Raw genomic sequence first — 16,974 nt, forward strand, 5'->3', positions numbered from 1 at the left:
TGTGTTGTTTTTTTTAAGCCACCACAAGACACAGCAGGTAGAATTGAGATTGCCCCTACCCAAAAGTTCGACCCAAAGGGGGGGACATCAGAGTTCGTTTTAGAGGTATGGTTCCTTCTTATTTTGATCCCTAGAATACGATTTTCACAGAGCAATGAGCGATTTTTAAATCGACCCGCCCTAATATGTACTAACCTGGGTCGATTTGTATGGACGAAAGTTAACCGATATCGCGCCATCGATTTTTCGATAGGATTCGGGCCCAGGAAAAAAAGTTCCACTGCGCATACCCAAAAAAATTATTTTCCAGCCTGCGAAATTTTTTTTTTTAAGGTTTTATGACCAACTAAAAAAAATTGAAAAAACCCTAAAAATCAAAAAAAAAAAAAAACAACAAAAAAAATGTCGCAGGCTCGAAAATTATTTTTTTGGGTATGCGTAGTGGAACTTTGTTTTCCTGAGCCCAAATCCTATCGAAAAATCGATGGCGCGATATCGGTTAATAAATCGGCCCAGTGTAATATGTACATACATACATGTATACTAATATCTTCGCGATTCTAAAAAAAGTAGATACAAGGATTTTTCGTCTTATCATTTTTACTGTACACTTTGTGTGCTTGTTGGAGCACTTAATTGCAGGTTGAATGAACAAATCAACCGACTATCAAATGAATCAATGAATGCATGGATGCTGACATGATAGAATGGGCAATATACTTATGTAATACTTGTATGTTCAATAGATACTTTTCGTTCTTGGATTCTTTGAATTGACATTGTATGGCTATTCGATACTGATGACATTGAGGAAGTGCTTAATTGTTCAATGATATAAAAGCGATTAATCAATTGCTAGCGAGTAGTGCAAACATATGTTATATGTATGTACATATATGTTGTGATATGTATGTTTGTGAGAAGAGCAGTAGAATTAAAAAAAAAATTCAGTTATTTTCGCCTTTAATTATTTTCGTTTATGTAAAAAACTCTGAAAGAACTATTTAACGAAATCTACGTAAACAAATTTAAGAAGTTGGAGAATTCGAAAAATACTAAAAAAGATATTAGAGCAAGAGCCCGTGTCTGCCACACCTTCGTCATTTGATAAAAGCTGAAACTTCGTAAGTGCATACTTCTACCTGTAGTATGAATGTTGGTACACTATGAACCTTGAGCCATAGTGGGTTTAGCAGATGTCGTGCAAAAAATTTGCAACAAAAGGCAGCCTTACTTTCGTCATTTTATAAAGACTGATTTTCATATATTGTAACGATATAAGTAACTAGCCCAATTGCAGGGTTCGTATTTACACATACATGCACAGCACACACACTTGAGGGAAATAAATGCTCATTAAATTCAATGCTCGTACACATGAGTTGTGCAATATTGAAAAAAAAAATAATAATAATAATAATAATAAATGTAGCACACACGTTAGGTGTTAAGCACTGAAATTAAAGGGCTTTGGGTGTAGAACATATTCAGAGCCTTCAAGGATTATGAAAACGTGGTCCGGCCATTCTAACGAAATCGCTTAAGCCGATTAGATATTCTCTCCCCTGAGGATTGCGTCGAAGACAAATCGTTTCCACTAGCCTATGGCTTAGCCGTATTCATCAGAAGGTGGGAAGTGTATTGCTTTCTAATAGAACAAATTACCTTTATTGAGCATTCCTAGCAAAAGTGGTAAATTGGTTTATTTGAGGATATCAAATCCATATATGAGGAAATTCAGGCTCAAGCAAAGAAAGGGGCTTCTAACCTTTATAGCCGTTGAGATTTGAGATTTTTTCTCCTGAATTCAACGCTTATACTACTACTGCAAATCTTTCAATGTGGAGACGAAGCTGAACGCATAATGAAAGTCCTGATAATTGATATTGGTTTTTGAATTATAAAAGCAGAAAAAATTGTGCATGATTTTTAAAGAAAATTTGGAACTTCGGTTTTTTGATAAGCTTTAGGAACCAATGCTTTCTATATACTGAACACACGTTGAATTGACAAGAAGATAAGATGCTGAAACTTTTTACATTAATCCAACTTACGTTTTCTTTCTCGTCGGCGATAGCACTTACCTGAAAAGTAAAGAAATAAAAAAGAAGTTATTGTACAAAAGAAAAATAGTGTACTTATAAATACATTCTTACATATATATATCGCACACAAAGATTAAAACAGCGATTTCCTCAAAAAATCTTTTGGGGCAATCGAATTTGCATTTTTTACGATGTCTTTTCTCGCTACAATACAGTACAGGTAAATATTGAACCATAACTTTGAAATTTAAGATTTTTAAGTTAGCTCCTTATTAATCAAGGTATGCGATATATTTAACAGGGAAGTAAAAAACATGTAGCTGGAATTTAAATGCTATCACCTATGTTTGTTTTAAAATATTTCGAGGTCGGTCATAGAACCTAGTTTGGAAATCTCGTGACAGAATTGCTATTTGAAACCATGGCGACAATGCACGAACTTTGATTTTACAACAAGTATGCCACTTGACGAATTGTTTGAATATTTTCCTAGTGAATTTTCTGTTTGAATTACGGAGACTTGAAACAACCTAGTTAAGCTTTAAACCTAAGCATTTTAACAATTTATTATAGCTCCTGAAATGGATTCTAATTTTGGCTTGTAGGTATAACTCGCTGTAATATATGACTGAAACCATACAAGTTGCATGTATATATGTATGTGCATACATGCATATGTGTTTGTTAAAAAATATTTTAACTAAGAAAAATTTAGATTTGGTAAGATTCTACTGAATTGAATTTTAATAATGAAAATTTTGTAACTTTGTATAAATCAGAGCTATCAAATTTGTGTCATGAATTAATCTTATTATGCTCCGTTCAAATTTATAGCTGCGGTCCCTTACAAAGGCAATAAATGCATTACTTTTCTATAAACCAATCTTATATAATACATTTCCTTTTCGACTTCCACCATCTGCACAAAGGAATCTAAAAAAATAGATTGCAAAACCATAACACAAATAAGAAAAACAATTTATCATTTTTCTACGTTCAATTCAACCAGAAGCAAACGAATTGCCAAATATAGTATATAACGGCCAGTGACACATTGACTTGATCTGACTTTTGGCAAACACAAAAAAAAAGGATTCTTACGTAAGATACATAAACACGTGAAACATATACGTACAGATATACATACATACAGATATGTATGCACGTGTGTCGTATGCACGTGATGAGGGTGGCTTGCGTTTAAATATGTACGTATTTTCCCAAGCACGAGCGCGCAGTTAGAGCACAGTCTCCTAAGTCATTATTGTAAATCAAATAATTCATAATCGATTCATAAACCCAGAGAGAGCAGGAACATTGGGCGACTAGGTAATAAAAGCAAACCGCTGAGGTTTACCCACTGCGAAGCGTTGGCGGTGATATTGAAATTAAAATTGATGAGAAAAGAAAATTATGGAGATGAATTTGATAGAAGCAGTGCGAAGTTAAATACATGAATGAGGTCTTATAATCAATATTGAGGAAGAATTTTTATTGTAAAGAAAACTTTATACCGAAACGAATGCGGTTAGTTATAAACCAATATTTAGAAAACTTAGAGAAAACAAAGATTGTGAATTTTTACCGCGTAAGTGTCACTGCTTTATTGTTCTTCATTGGCAAGAAGGTCTTCTATTAAAATGTTGGTTATTTGCTTCTGATGCATGGGTATTTTCTCTGAATTTCTGAAATATCGAACTGATCACGTATTCATATGTGTTACTCGTATTGGCAATAAATTTATTGCGAAAACATTTCTAAGTATCATACGTCTACACTACGTACGTACATCTTTACCATCAAGTTTAAGTTTTTTTCTTGGAATTCAATAATTATTAGTGATACTACTAAGGCGGCCGCCCACACCGAAAGTCTTGGGTTCAACTCAAAGTAGCATCAAAAACTTTGAAAAAAATTGATCAATTCGAAAAATAATTGGGAAGCACTCCGTGTTGATTTATATGAAAAGCTGGTCTTGCAGATGCCGTTCGGAGTCGACATAAAACTCATCAATTTTATTCGCTTCGAAAAAACTATCAAATACAGGCTTATGTTCTCTTAATTCGTTAGAGAAATTGAAATATATAAGAACGATTGCGAAGAAAAGAAAGCCAAAATAAATATATCGAATAAGACGAGCATGAAGGAAAAGGGGAGGCAAATATGAAAAAAGACCAAGACCAAGACTAAGACAGGGACAAAAACAGAAACAAAGGCAGGAAAAAACCAAGGAAACGAAGGCTAAATAAACAATTGAAGACAAAAGCAAGACAAGACTGGATACGTAAACGAGGACCGAAATGTATGGTAGGTACGCCTGTCGTAAGATGCGACTAAAATGCACAAACCTCGCCGTTTGCGGGGTCAAAAAAAAATCGGTACAATGGTAGTCTGGGTTCTACCAGGAAGTGCTGGAACAGGATCGGACTGTCTTATATCCGGGGAATACTTTGTCGTTTAAAACAACAACTGTAAAGGTAAATGCAAAACCAAAAACAAATACTAATCATATATAGAGACTGTCGAAGAAAACTGGTTGGCTTAAATGAAGTAATCAGAAGTGGTTAAAAGGAAAAAGGTTGAATGTCAAGGCGCTGATCGCAGCACCACGAGGACATCTCCGATGCCATTAGTCATAGCAGCGATTTGAAGCTATTAAAATGAAGCAGCAATGACGAAACCCTTCTTATGTGAACAAGACGGTAATCTATGCATGTGGTGAAATTTGAAGCTTGAAACACCTCTCATCAGAAAAACAACACAAAGGTATAAAGATTAAAAGACACTGAGGTGTGTTTACTTTTCTCCTACTTAACTTGCGCTTAACCGTTTAAACGTTTATGGTCGTTCAACAAGGCACGGTTATGACCGTCCAACAAGGTGCGCCAATCGCTTCTTCGGTCTGCTAACTGGCGCCAATTTGTCAAACCAATTGAATTTAAATCGTTTTCCACCTGGCCTTTCCAGCGGAGTTAGGGCCGAGCGCTGCTTCCATAGGTGGGTGCCGATAAAAATACTTTTTTAACCGGATCGTCATCTTTTGTTTGCATAACATGGCCTAGCCGAGAGGGAACTTTACTGGAAGGTGGAGCAATGTGTGAAGTCCACGGAAGTGGATAAAGCTTCGGACCCTCAGTCAACTGGGAATGGCCAGAACGATTCTTTTGCACGCGGTTCAAGTAGCTCACTACTTCCGGTCGCTTGCGGCGAAGTATCCTCTGTAACACCCTTTAAGTGGTGAGCTAATGTGAGAAGGCGAGAGCCTGCTAATATGTTGTTGTTGTTGTTGTAGCGATAAGGACACTCCCCGAAGGCCTTGGGGAGTGTTATCGAGTTGATGGTCCTTTGCCCCCCCCCCCCCCCCCTCTAGATCAATGAGGAGTTCGGGGTCGCCAGAGCCTCGGCTGTTAATGGAACATGATTCGCAATTGGGTTTGGAGAAGCTATGTATTGCGGTGGCAACCTGAAAGGGCTGTGCTATACAAACCCCTTAAATCCGGTATTTTAGTCGCCTTTTACGACAGGCATACCTACCGCGGGTATATTCTAAGCCCCTAACACTGCCAATATGTCTCTTCCTTCACTTGTATTATTCCGTTCGATTCGGAAAGTTTCAGTTTGATTGAGTAAGAATATGTTACCAGATTTGTCATGAAGATTCTTGAACAAAAAAAAGGTGGTAAAAATTACTAACAAGCCCAGAAATATACAACAAAAAAATATTTCGAATTTAACTTAAAATGTATCTTCCCAATTTAGCCCATAGTTTTAGCAGCACTTTATACCGCCGTAAAACTGGATTATTTGTTGTTACAACTACTATCTCACTACAGAGCATTTATTTCATTGATTTTATTTACTTCAATAGAAGGGAAAATGTTCATATATTCTTATGGATGCTTTCTAACAATCCTACACCTGAATGCGAATCTGAATCAATGGCGATTGAGCCATCAAATATATGGGCAGTTAGGTGGCTGTAAGAGGAATGCTGTGCATTGCTCCTCGTATGTTCTCACGCGCTTGGTTCGTTAATTTTTTATTTTTTTTTTTTTTATCTTGCATTCCCAACAAATAAATTTTTCTATTTTTTGCTTAAATTTTTTTTAAATAAAACTAAAATTACTTTGAGAAGATTTTGGTTAATTTTTTCCTCTTTGTATTTTTGGTTCTCGGACTCACTCGATGCACAAAGAATTCTCATAGAGTATATTGAAAACAATCATACATCCACATACATATGTATGATTGTGCGAAATTTTTGGCCATCGTGTCATTATTCTGTATTACAAAATTGGACTCTTCAAAATTAAAAAATGTCTGCATTGTTTTCTTATGAAATTCGGTTTTTGAGGCAGATTAAACGTGGACGTATGGCTTAAACTACACTTCGAATATGAGTTTTACTTAGCAAAATATATAACAAGTCATATCCTGTGTTTTTAGATTTAACAAAATAAACTTTTATTCCATATACAATATGTTATAATAACAATAACTGGTTTACTAAATTGCCATATTTTTTGCAATTTTTCTCAAGAACTTAATTAACTGACTTACTTCTTTACTTTTTCTAACAGTTCTTCGAATGTGTTTTTTTTTTTTTTTTTTTAATTACATTTCTTGTTTTGGTTTCTTATTATTTCTTCACTTTCTCTTCAAAACAAGATTGTAAAATTACGAATTGCTTCTTCCAAAAACTACTTTTAAACGTCAATGCCACGTTTCGACACGGTTTTGCGTTCTAGGAAAGGTTTCTGTTTCCGAAGAAGTGTGTTCATGTACTGACCAAAACTCAGGAGGATATTTCGGGTTGTAACAGAACATACATTTTGTCAAACTAAATTAAGTAATTTTTAATTTTTTTATTGTTACAGTGATCAAATAAAGTTCAACAATAGTTCTTTAGTTTATAAGTAAATATATCACTTTGAGACTGTGTTCGATGTTATGCGATTTTGAAACCTTTTCGCAGACCTTGTTTTTGCGATTTCACGAAATTTTCTCAGGGAATTTTCCTTTGCAGCTTTACGTAAATGTGGCGTCATACACGCGTCCTAATGTTTCCTCAACTGTTCACCCTCTCATGTTAGCTGTGCTAAGAATGCGCATTACAATTGACCTCTTACTTAAAAGATCATGTCTTTACATAAACAAGTAGATACATCAATGTTGTAGATGCATTACCGGTAATCAAATTGGCCAGTGCATCTTCCGTGAAATTAATGGCAAACGTGTTGCACAAATATGCAAACTAACAAACGTACATGGAAGTGCATGTTTGCAACGTATTGCATACATAGTACATTTTTGTAAAAATTTTAACGACTGTAACAAATTTCGAAGCGTGAAGTTTGAGCTCATTTATCACTCATTGATTTCGCTCCTGTTATTTATTGCCTGAACTCACTAAATTTCATTAGTAATACTTCAACAAAAAAAATTGAAAACTGGTTAGCAGCTACTAAAAATTTATGCGAAATTCATCACATTCCACCCACGTTCGTTTTATAAGACGTAATAAAATTTTAGCTAAAAATAAAACTTCTACAACGCAAAATAAAAACTTGGAAAAATCGAAAGTGAAGCATACATTGAATTCAACAGTTTGATAAGAAAAACGAAAACGTGTATAAAGCTGCTAATGAAAGAAGAAGCGGCAACCGAAGTGTGTTTAGTCAAGGCAAAACCCTACAAGAAACTAAAACTAAACGCAACTCAACGGTTATTCGAATATCTTACCAAAATCGAATACTTGATTTTATCAAGCGTTATTTGTCACAAAAAAATAAATTTTGTGTTTTTTTTTTTTCTGTGGGAAAATAGGAGCAACAAAAAAGAAGCTGGGCTTGGAGCTTTTTTAGAAAATGCAGTGAAGGCAAGGAAGGTGCCTGCACCATTTGTGGTGCTATTTTAAGTTTTCACAACTCTACGCCCTCGCTTATTAACCACTTACGACTAATTCACAGGAGGGAAATGAGCCAGTTTGGCGAAATGTAAGATATAAATCTAACCAATTATGTCTGACGAAGTGGCTAATACCAATAAAATATATAGCACACCTGCACCTGCATCATCTAGTGAAGCGCTAACAGCACAACCCACTCGTGGCCGCAAAAGAAAAAATGCATACGATGTTTACGAATGCACATTAAGCGACAGGAAACTTTATCCCGGGGTGTGGCGCGTTTAATAGGTAGCAAAATGCTACTAATATCGTTTGTTGCAACCGATGGCTTTCGCGAGCTCATGAGTTTAGTTCAACCTGGATATAAAGTTCCCTCTGTGCAAAGCATTCGATCACGCTTACAGCTTGTATACAATGATATACAACAAAAACTTTCTAACGAGTTGGCTGAGGTAGCAAGTGTGTCCATTACTATAGATAAAGAAGCCAAGACGTGATGATTGTTGGGGACTATTTTAGACCCCCAAATAGTCCCCAATTACCACGGTAGGACCATGAAATAAATCAAAAGTTCATCCCGAAAATAACCTAAAATAGGCCACGACGTCATCCGTGAACTACTCTCGAATAATCTCGAAATGACGAATGAAAGTTTTTTCTGAAACAGTCTCCAAGACCATTAAAAAACTTTACTCCAAAACTTCCAAAGTTCCCCTTATTGGTGTAGAAGTAGTAGGAGCATTCCATGGAAAATCTTTAATTTTCGCCGATTTTAGAAATGCTCCCCTTATTAATTTTTAATGCTAATATATGTTCAATATATCAGCGTACCAAGGCGGAATAATTTAAAATTAGTATAAGCTTGAAAAAAAATGAAAAAATGGTATAGAAAAATTTAATTGAATAATCAAATTCTCAAAAATTTCTTAGCAACCATTTTTTTATTCCTTCAGATTAATTAACTGAAAAACACAGAATATTAATTCCTGACATAGAATAAGCCTGTACCTAGAATACATATGTGAATATACATTAGTAAACTTGAGTAAAGAAGATAATTTGGGCCTAACTTCTCTTCCTATTTACGTCGTGCTCCTTTTAATTTTTCCTACAAATTAGGACCAGACATGTTTTACGCCGAATCCGAACGACATTTGCAAATCAGATGAATTTTCGGAGAAATTTCGCATGGCAGAAACCACTGCCGAGGGGCGACTCCGCTTAAAGAAAGTTTTCTTATTGAGAAAACTTGTTTATAAATTTTTGAAGTAGCTTTGCCCGGTGCTTGAACCCAGGATATTGGGAGGAGGTGGAGCATGCTATGATCTATAGTATAGGGGAAATCGAAATTTCAAAAGTGAATTGCACACGTGTCCCGTAAAAACAATTTATATTTTAACACAATTTTTTTTTTTTTTTTTTGAATAAACCAATTTAAATTTTGTTTGTTATTTTAACAAACCTTGAATATTAATAGTTTCGCTGAAGTTTCACCTGACTGACTCGTGTCCCGTTCATACGGATGCTTTTTGTGATTTTTCATACCAATATGCAAATATTTCAATCCATGCTCTTAAAACGTTGTCTGAAAACTTAAAAAATTTGAACGATTTGTCCCATAACAACCGTGGAATGCTCCAGTAGCAATTATTGTGAAGAGCGGCTTTAACATTATCAACATCGCTGGGTTCATCAACGCTGTCTCGGTTTAAGAGGACGTAGACGACTTGCCTCTAGAATCTGAGTCCTCCCTGAACATTAACTAATAAACTAATCAGGTCGCCCTTTTCGTTCTGGCATAAACTTTTTTTCGGTTGAGACTACCGATTTTTCCGGTTGACTTAAGTAGGTTATAAAACAAATCGCTAGGCGCTACCACCGATTAATTCAATTGTGGATACCAAAAAAATCGGATTTTTTTTCGAGAAGTTCCCCCCAAAAATGCCTCTCTGGATCATTAGCCCATGAAACTATCAACGTAAAAAATTTAGATAAAGTGAGATACATTCATATATATCTACAAATAAAAAGTCAATGAACTAATTGTTAAAACCACCAAGCCGACAACATGTTTGACAAGTCCATTGAGTCGCCAAAAATTAACATAACCTTATGGTGGCTCAAATGCCCATTCTGTTACCAATGATTGAAATTTGTTTGCTATTGTTGTAGTAGTTGTAAGTCAGAACTTTTGCACAACCGATAGTTGAATTCTAGCGAACAATCACAATCAAATGTTGAATAGGGAGTTAAGGGTGCATGCGGTGCTATAAAGTAAGAGTAATAAAATACTTATTTAAGTAGATATAAAAACAGTAAGTGCCTGCGGTTGCGAATAGCTCAACACTCAACAGGTATTTATGTCTGAATGTGCTTTGCCTAGAGTAAACCGGATTTCTTATATATGTATGAAAAATAAAGAATATGCAAGCAAGCGATTAGTCAATTGAGAGGCGAATCATATTGTGCAAATAATTTTAGCAATTCAAAGTAAACAAATAATTCAATCAAATCAAAAGGAATCTGTACAACAATAAGTAAAAAAGCAGATTTTATCATTTTTATACTCAGCTGAGCAGAGCTCACAGAGTATATTAACTTTGTTCTAGTAAATTTGATCTTGATGAAATTTGGTATGTAGGTTCCTGGGCGCTCATCTCAGATCACTATTTAAAATGAACGAAATCGGACTACAACGCCACGCCTACTTTTTAGATATCGAAAATTTCGAAAAACCGAAAAAGTGCGATAATTCATTACCAAAAACAGATAAAGCGCTGAAACTTGGTAGGTGCGTTGACCTTATGACGCAAAATAGAAAATTAGAAAAAATTTAACAAAAAATTGAATATCTTTACAGTATAAAAGTAAATTATGTCAACATTCGACTCCAGTAATGATATGGTGCAACAAAATACAAAGATAAAAGAAAATTTCAAAATGGGCGTAACTCCGACCTTTTACATTTAATTCGTCTAGAATACTTTTAATGCCATAAGTCGAACAAAAATTTACCAATCCTTCTGAAATTTGGTAGGGACATAGATTCTATGACGATTACTGTTTTCTGTGAAAATGGGCGCAATCAATTGAAGCCACGCCCAGTTTTTATACACAGTCGACCGTCTGTCCTTCCGCTCGGCCGTTAACACGATAACTTGCGCAAAAAACGATATACCTTAACAAAACTTAGTTCACGTGCTTATCTGAAGTCACTTTATATTGGTATAAAATATGGCCTAAATCCGACTATGACCACGCCCACTTTTCCGATATCGAAAATTACGAAAAATTAAAAAAATGCCATAATTCTGTACCAAATATGAAAAAGAGATGAAAAATGGTAATCGGATTGGTTTATTGACGCAAAATATAACTTTAAAAAAAACTTTGTAAAATGGGTGTGACACCTACCATATTAAGTAGAAGAAAATGAAAAAATCCTGCAGGCCGAAATCAAAAGCCCCTGGAATCTTGGCAGGAATGCTGTTCGTGGTATGACATATATAAATAAATTAGCGGTACCCGACAGAAGATGTTCTGAGTCACCCTGGTCCACATTTTGGTCGATATCTCGAAAACGCCTTCACATATACAACTATGGGCTACTCCCTTTTAAAACCCTCATTAATACTTTTAATGTGATACCCATTATCGTACAAATACATTATAGAGTCACCCTGGTCCACCCTTATTGCGATATCTCGAAAAGGCGTCCACCTATAGAACTAAGGCCCACTACGTTTTAAATAATCATTAACACCTTTCATTTGATACGCATTTCATACAAACACATTCCAGGGTTACCCAAGGTTCATTTTGCCAAATGGTTATTTTCCCTTATTTTGCCTCCAAGGCTCTCAGCTGAGTATGTAGTGTTCGGTTACACCCGAACTTAGCCTTCCTTACTTGTTTCATTTCGTTTTTTTATTTGATCTTGACGATCATCACAGTGCTGTGCGCATCAACTGATTTTATAACATCAGTAATGTAATTGCATTGTAGCCAAATATGATATTTTTTACCAAAACTGGTAGTCCTTTTTCCTTTTGGTAGGATAGTTCGGATTTTGGAACCATCTTATTCGAGATAGTTCATTCGAAACCATGACGTGAAGTACTTTATGAACTAGTAAACTGTTAAATAAAGGCCTATGCATTTACGTGTAAGTGAAGTTTGCCCAAAAAGTTGGCCGGTTAAAAACACTTCTATTTAAAGTTTTTTGTGCGCTAACAATTATTTTGGAGCAATTTTTTTAGGATTTTGGTACAGACCAATATAGGCGTGGCAACAATGGAGAAACAATATTTTTTTCGAACTCAAAATGAGTGAGAGAGTAGTTCTCTCACAGCTTGACGCGTACGCATATGTATGTAGGTGAAACATTTATAAATTCCAATTTTTTTCTGCACCAGAGACCCCATTATGAAATTCCTATGTAAAATCACCCCCTGATTTCGAAAATCAAGGTTATTTTTAATTCTATGGTAACGTTTTTGAGATATTTACGAATACCGATTTTTCCAAAAAAAAAAAATTATAACTTTGTATTAGTCCATCGATTTTGTTGAATGAAAACTTATTTTTTTGTAATAAAACAGAGCTTAGAGAGAAAAAAACAAATCTGCAAACAAATAAAAAGTTTTCGAGATTCTTCCTCGCAAAGTGCTTTGAAAATTGTGTCAACATATTCGCGTTATTGTTATTTTGAGTGCACTCTAGCCACAGGTACATACATGCTACGTACATCTTTCAAAAGCCATATAAAAGAAAATATGACTTGACTTATTTCAGCAACAAATTAAGCTGAACATTTAAGAACATTCAACCTCGCATGCGTAAAATAAAGAGTTCAATGACACATTAGGGTGTTTACAAAGTATATGGTGAATTTTAATTTTTGTTCTACCTTTCGGTGCACCCTCCTAAAATATGCTAATAGATAAGAAAATGATTACTGCAAAGTTTCAGGCCAATCCGATAATGTTAAAAGGTGCCTCATTGAGGTCAAAGATAGGAAAAACAGCGATTTTTCAGATTTTTTTTTTTAGTGTTTCGTCAGTAAAAGTGAAACCATTTATGCCAGGAACTTGACTCGTATACCATTGAATAATGTAATGTCCATAGACGTTTGCATTGAAATTAAAAATTAGGGATATCCACTATGACCTGATCTGATAAATGCTAAATACTGCTAAAAATAACCGTTTTATAAAAATATGATTAAGATCAAAATCAATACAAATAAAATTACCTATCGATTGGTATACGAGTCAAGTTCCTGGCATAAATGGTTTCACTTTTACTGACGAAACACAAAAAAAATTTTCTGAAAAATCGCTGTTTTTCCTAACTTTGACCTCAATGAGGCACGTGTTAACATTATCGGATTGGCCTGAAACTTTGTATGTATCATTTTCTAATCTATTCGCATATTTTTTGGGGGTGCCCCAGCGGAAAATATAAAATTGATTTCTTGTGGCCACTCTAATGACACTATGTAGCCTACAAGTATCTATTTGTATGTATGGTTCTGGGTAAATTTGCAAAATAAATATAATAATCAGACACGATATACCTCTTAGGAGATTAAGCCCGAGCTTTTCTTCCAGTTTGTCTTATGCTGCTTTTTAAATGTCCCTACAAATTGGCAGACCCTCATACATGTGACTCCAAACGGCATGCCTACGCATATGAATTCGCCGATAACCTCTGGGTGGCAGGAGTACACTCTAAGGGATTGCCAAACTACTGCTGAGGGGTGAAACTGTGGTAAAATAATGTTCTAACGTATTTTGATGTTAGCTGTCCAGTCACTTGAGTCAGGGACCATTGTCCGCATACTACCTTTAAACTTCAGCGGCCGTGGCACAAGCACTCACAACTATTCTGGCGTACACGGTTCAAAATTTGAGCTTAAATTTGAAACCTTTTATGTACTACAAATATGACCAAAGCAAAACGAATTTCTTCAATACTGAGTTTTGCTCTTTTCAGAGGTGTTGATTCTCTTTGTTTCTTAATCAAACAACTTTTTACGTGTATAGTATATTTATAAAAAAAATTAAGGTTAAGTGAATTTGAACTAAGCGAGAAAAATTTCATTCAATGAGGAAATGGATTTATGGGAGGATACTCATATTAATTGGTTAGTTTTATTGCACTGTGTTTTTATCAATGCAAGCTAGAAATATTTACTACTTTGTTGTTCCTCCTTTTGCCTCAATAATAGCTTAAAATTTTTGGGGCATAGAATCAACGAATTTTCCAAATATTGTAGTGTACCATGCAATATCTACATTCCAGCCAGCATTTTTTGAAAATTTTGACAAAAAATTCAAATATCATACCCCAATATGATTAAAACCGTTCAAATTTAAAAGCATTTTCTGTTCGAAAATTAATGTATCGTCGGGAGAAAAATGTACCATAAATGTGATTATTCTTGAATAATCATTTATGATTCATATTTCGAAACGCTTTTTGTTCATATTTGAATTCATTGTAAAATTGAGCTTTAATTGTTTTAGAGTAATATTTGACTGCTTTTCACAGTCATTTTCTGATGATGTTCGTGAACATATTTCAATCGTTTTGGTTGAAATGTTTGAATAATTTTTGGAATGCGATTGTCATACATCTATTATTCATATCTCATACAAAATAAGATAGTACATAGTAATCTTATATCATCAGGGGAAGAAATCATGCGGAAGTGAGCTATTGAACAAAAGGTAATTCGCGAACAAACTAGACCAATATACACCTGCGACTACAACATCCAGCATCAGCTATGATCCTTAACATCTTAAAATACGATATGGTACGGGATGTTGAAGCCATATCCAGGTACATATGTCAAGAGAGTTTCACTTACCTGGGGTTCAAATAGTTCACAACCTTTGTATTGTCTAATGGTATAATTTGTATTTTCTGGGAAGCCGATGATAGAGAAATGGTTGGGGACATCTTTTGTTAGGAGCAGTATTTACATTATGTCTTGTCTTGAAAAATAAAATTTTAATATATTTTTTCTGAACTTCATGATTGACAAACTGTGTGTATGTGAAAAAAAAAGATCTTAAATGAAAAGTAAAATTTTAACAGGTATAAAATTATATCATTATTCAGACAACAAAGATTGTCAGAAAAGATTCAGAAAGCTGAATGAATAATGATTAAAATTTTTGATCACCTAAAGTAAACACATTTGATTCAAACATGATTCCAAAATATGATTGAAAAACTATATTCAGTTTTTGATCATCAAAAGTATTCATATTTGATAATTTCTTTTGTTCAATTGTACGATAAATCATTATTTAGTCAGAAAGAGTAATCAAATTGTATTGATATGTAGGGAAATTCAAAATTTAATCACCTAAATGCTGAGTGGGATATTTCTTAAGTTCTCTTGATTTCTATAGACATTTTATTCATATTTCTTGCTTTAAAACTCTCCAACTATTTTTTATCGGATTCATATCAGGACCATTTCCCGGCCAATCTGGTATTGGAAATTTAGCACTTGGTACGTAAAATTTGTACGTTGCTCGTTACAGTAATTTTCTAACAGAGAATGCGAAAAGTATCGCAATAGGAAAGATAGAACCCCATTAAAGGTGCAAAACGGACCTTCAATTTTGCCAATTCCAAACGTTTTTGTTTCATTTAAGTCGTCAAAAACGGTTTTTTTTTTTTATTTGCCGTTCCTTTGTTATGGGCCGGATTTTTCTTCTGGCGTTTAAAAATAATAGTCCGGAGTAAATAATTTCTTTCGGAATGAAAAACGTAAAGTCTGGAAATATTAATTTTCGAAGGTGTTTTATTATAAGACCCCTGGGGTTAGGGGTTGTGGAATTTACCCGCGGTAGGTATACCATCGTAAAAGACGTTCATAATACCACGTAGCAAATGTCCGCCATCTTATTAGTGTCACTTATACCCATTGTGAATTCATACAAGTGGCGAATGTTTGATAAAAACATTCACAAAAGTAAACAGCCTCGATCACCTGTTCTAGCGCTGTTCGATTACTAAAATCATTTGCTCAATAGTGTTTTTCAAACATTTTTGTAGACGACTGGTATATTGCATTATTTGCATATTTTAAATGTTTGCTTAACGGGCTGCTCCAATTTAATCTATTAACTGGATTTTAGAAATGAATGTTAATATGTAGACTGATTTTCTGTATACACATTTTAAAGAAAAGCAGATTTGAAACACATATGGGCAGTTCATGGCATGTAATCGCGAGCAAAAAACAAACGTTTCTTCCATTCGCGACAGCCGTTCTCCCTGTCAGCAATTATTTGACAGGTAGGTATGGCAATGGAGGAATAGAAAGATTCTTCACTTGTATGATTTCGCAATGCTTAAACCGTAGCAAATTGACGTCATCTTATTAGTGACGCTTAGAAATAAGGCTCACCAAATGGAGCAGAGTTGACGTGGTGTGCGGCCCTATCACGGTCGTTAAAAACTGTATCGCGGCGGACAGGACAAGCCAATCGTGACCTGGCACAATGTATCGCAGATTTGATTCCTGATTTGAGGATTCGGATTAATCGCAGGGATTGTAGTTTCATATCATGTTTTGGCGGTTTTTGGTGGTTGTCTTTGGCTTTTTACTTGGGTCAAAGAAAAGTTTGATCACATCCCGAAATTGTACCCCTTTTTTAACCTGTTGAGAAAATTTAATATAGCAATTGATAACTGTAAGGGTGGGCTTGTGCTCACTATTCTTTTTGCCATGTTTTATCTTGCAATTAGATCCGTGTTTGACACCGTTCTGTCTACACATTTTTTCAGTAAGTACGGAATTTTTTTTTATGGGTTGCCCATTGATACATCAAAATAGTTTTTTTTCTATGACTTTAAATAGGGCCAATAGTTATTTCTTTACTTTAGAAGTGTCCTGTGATTTGAGGCTGTGAGAGTTCATGAACGTGTACATAGAAATTGTTGGAACTTTCGTTTGCTACTGAGCAAAGTATGGGCCTCTAATGTAGTGGTTTT

General features: G+C 34.8%; 1 protein-coding gene across 2 annotated transcripts in view; it reads right to left on the bottom strand.

The window, feature by feature from the left end:
* heph (polypyrimidine tract-binding protein 1 heph) overlaps window positions 1-16,974 on the bottom strand; it is a 973,663-nt gene that overhangs the window by 825,185 nt on the left and 131,504 nt on the right. For both annotated transcript variants that reach the window (XM_067760373.1, XM_067760374.1), the window contains exon 4: window positions 2,055-2,084. In XM_067760373.1, coding sequence (XP_067616474.1) covers window positions 2,055-2,084 — 30 coding nt within the window. The remainder of the gene's footprint in view (window positions 1-2,054; window positions 2,085-16,974) is intronic.

The sequence above is a fragment of the Eurosta solidaginis genome, chromosome 1 (assembly GCF_040869045.1).
Source record: "Eurosta solidaginis isolate ZX-2024a chromosome 1, ASM4086904v1, whole genome shotgun sequence".
Lineage (NCBI taxonomy): Eukaryota > Metazoa > Arthropoda > Insecta > Diptera > Tephritidae > Eurosta > Eurosta solidaginis.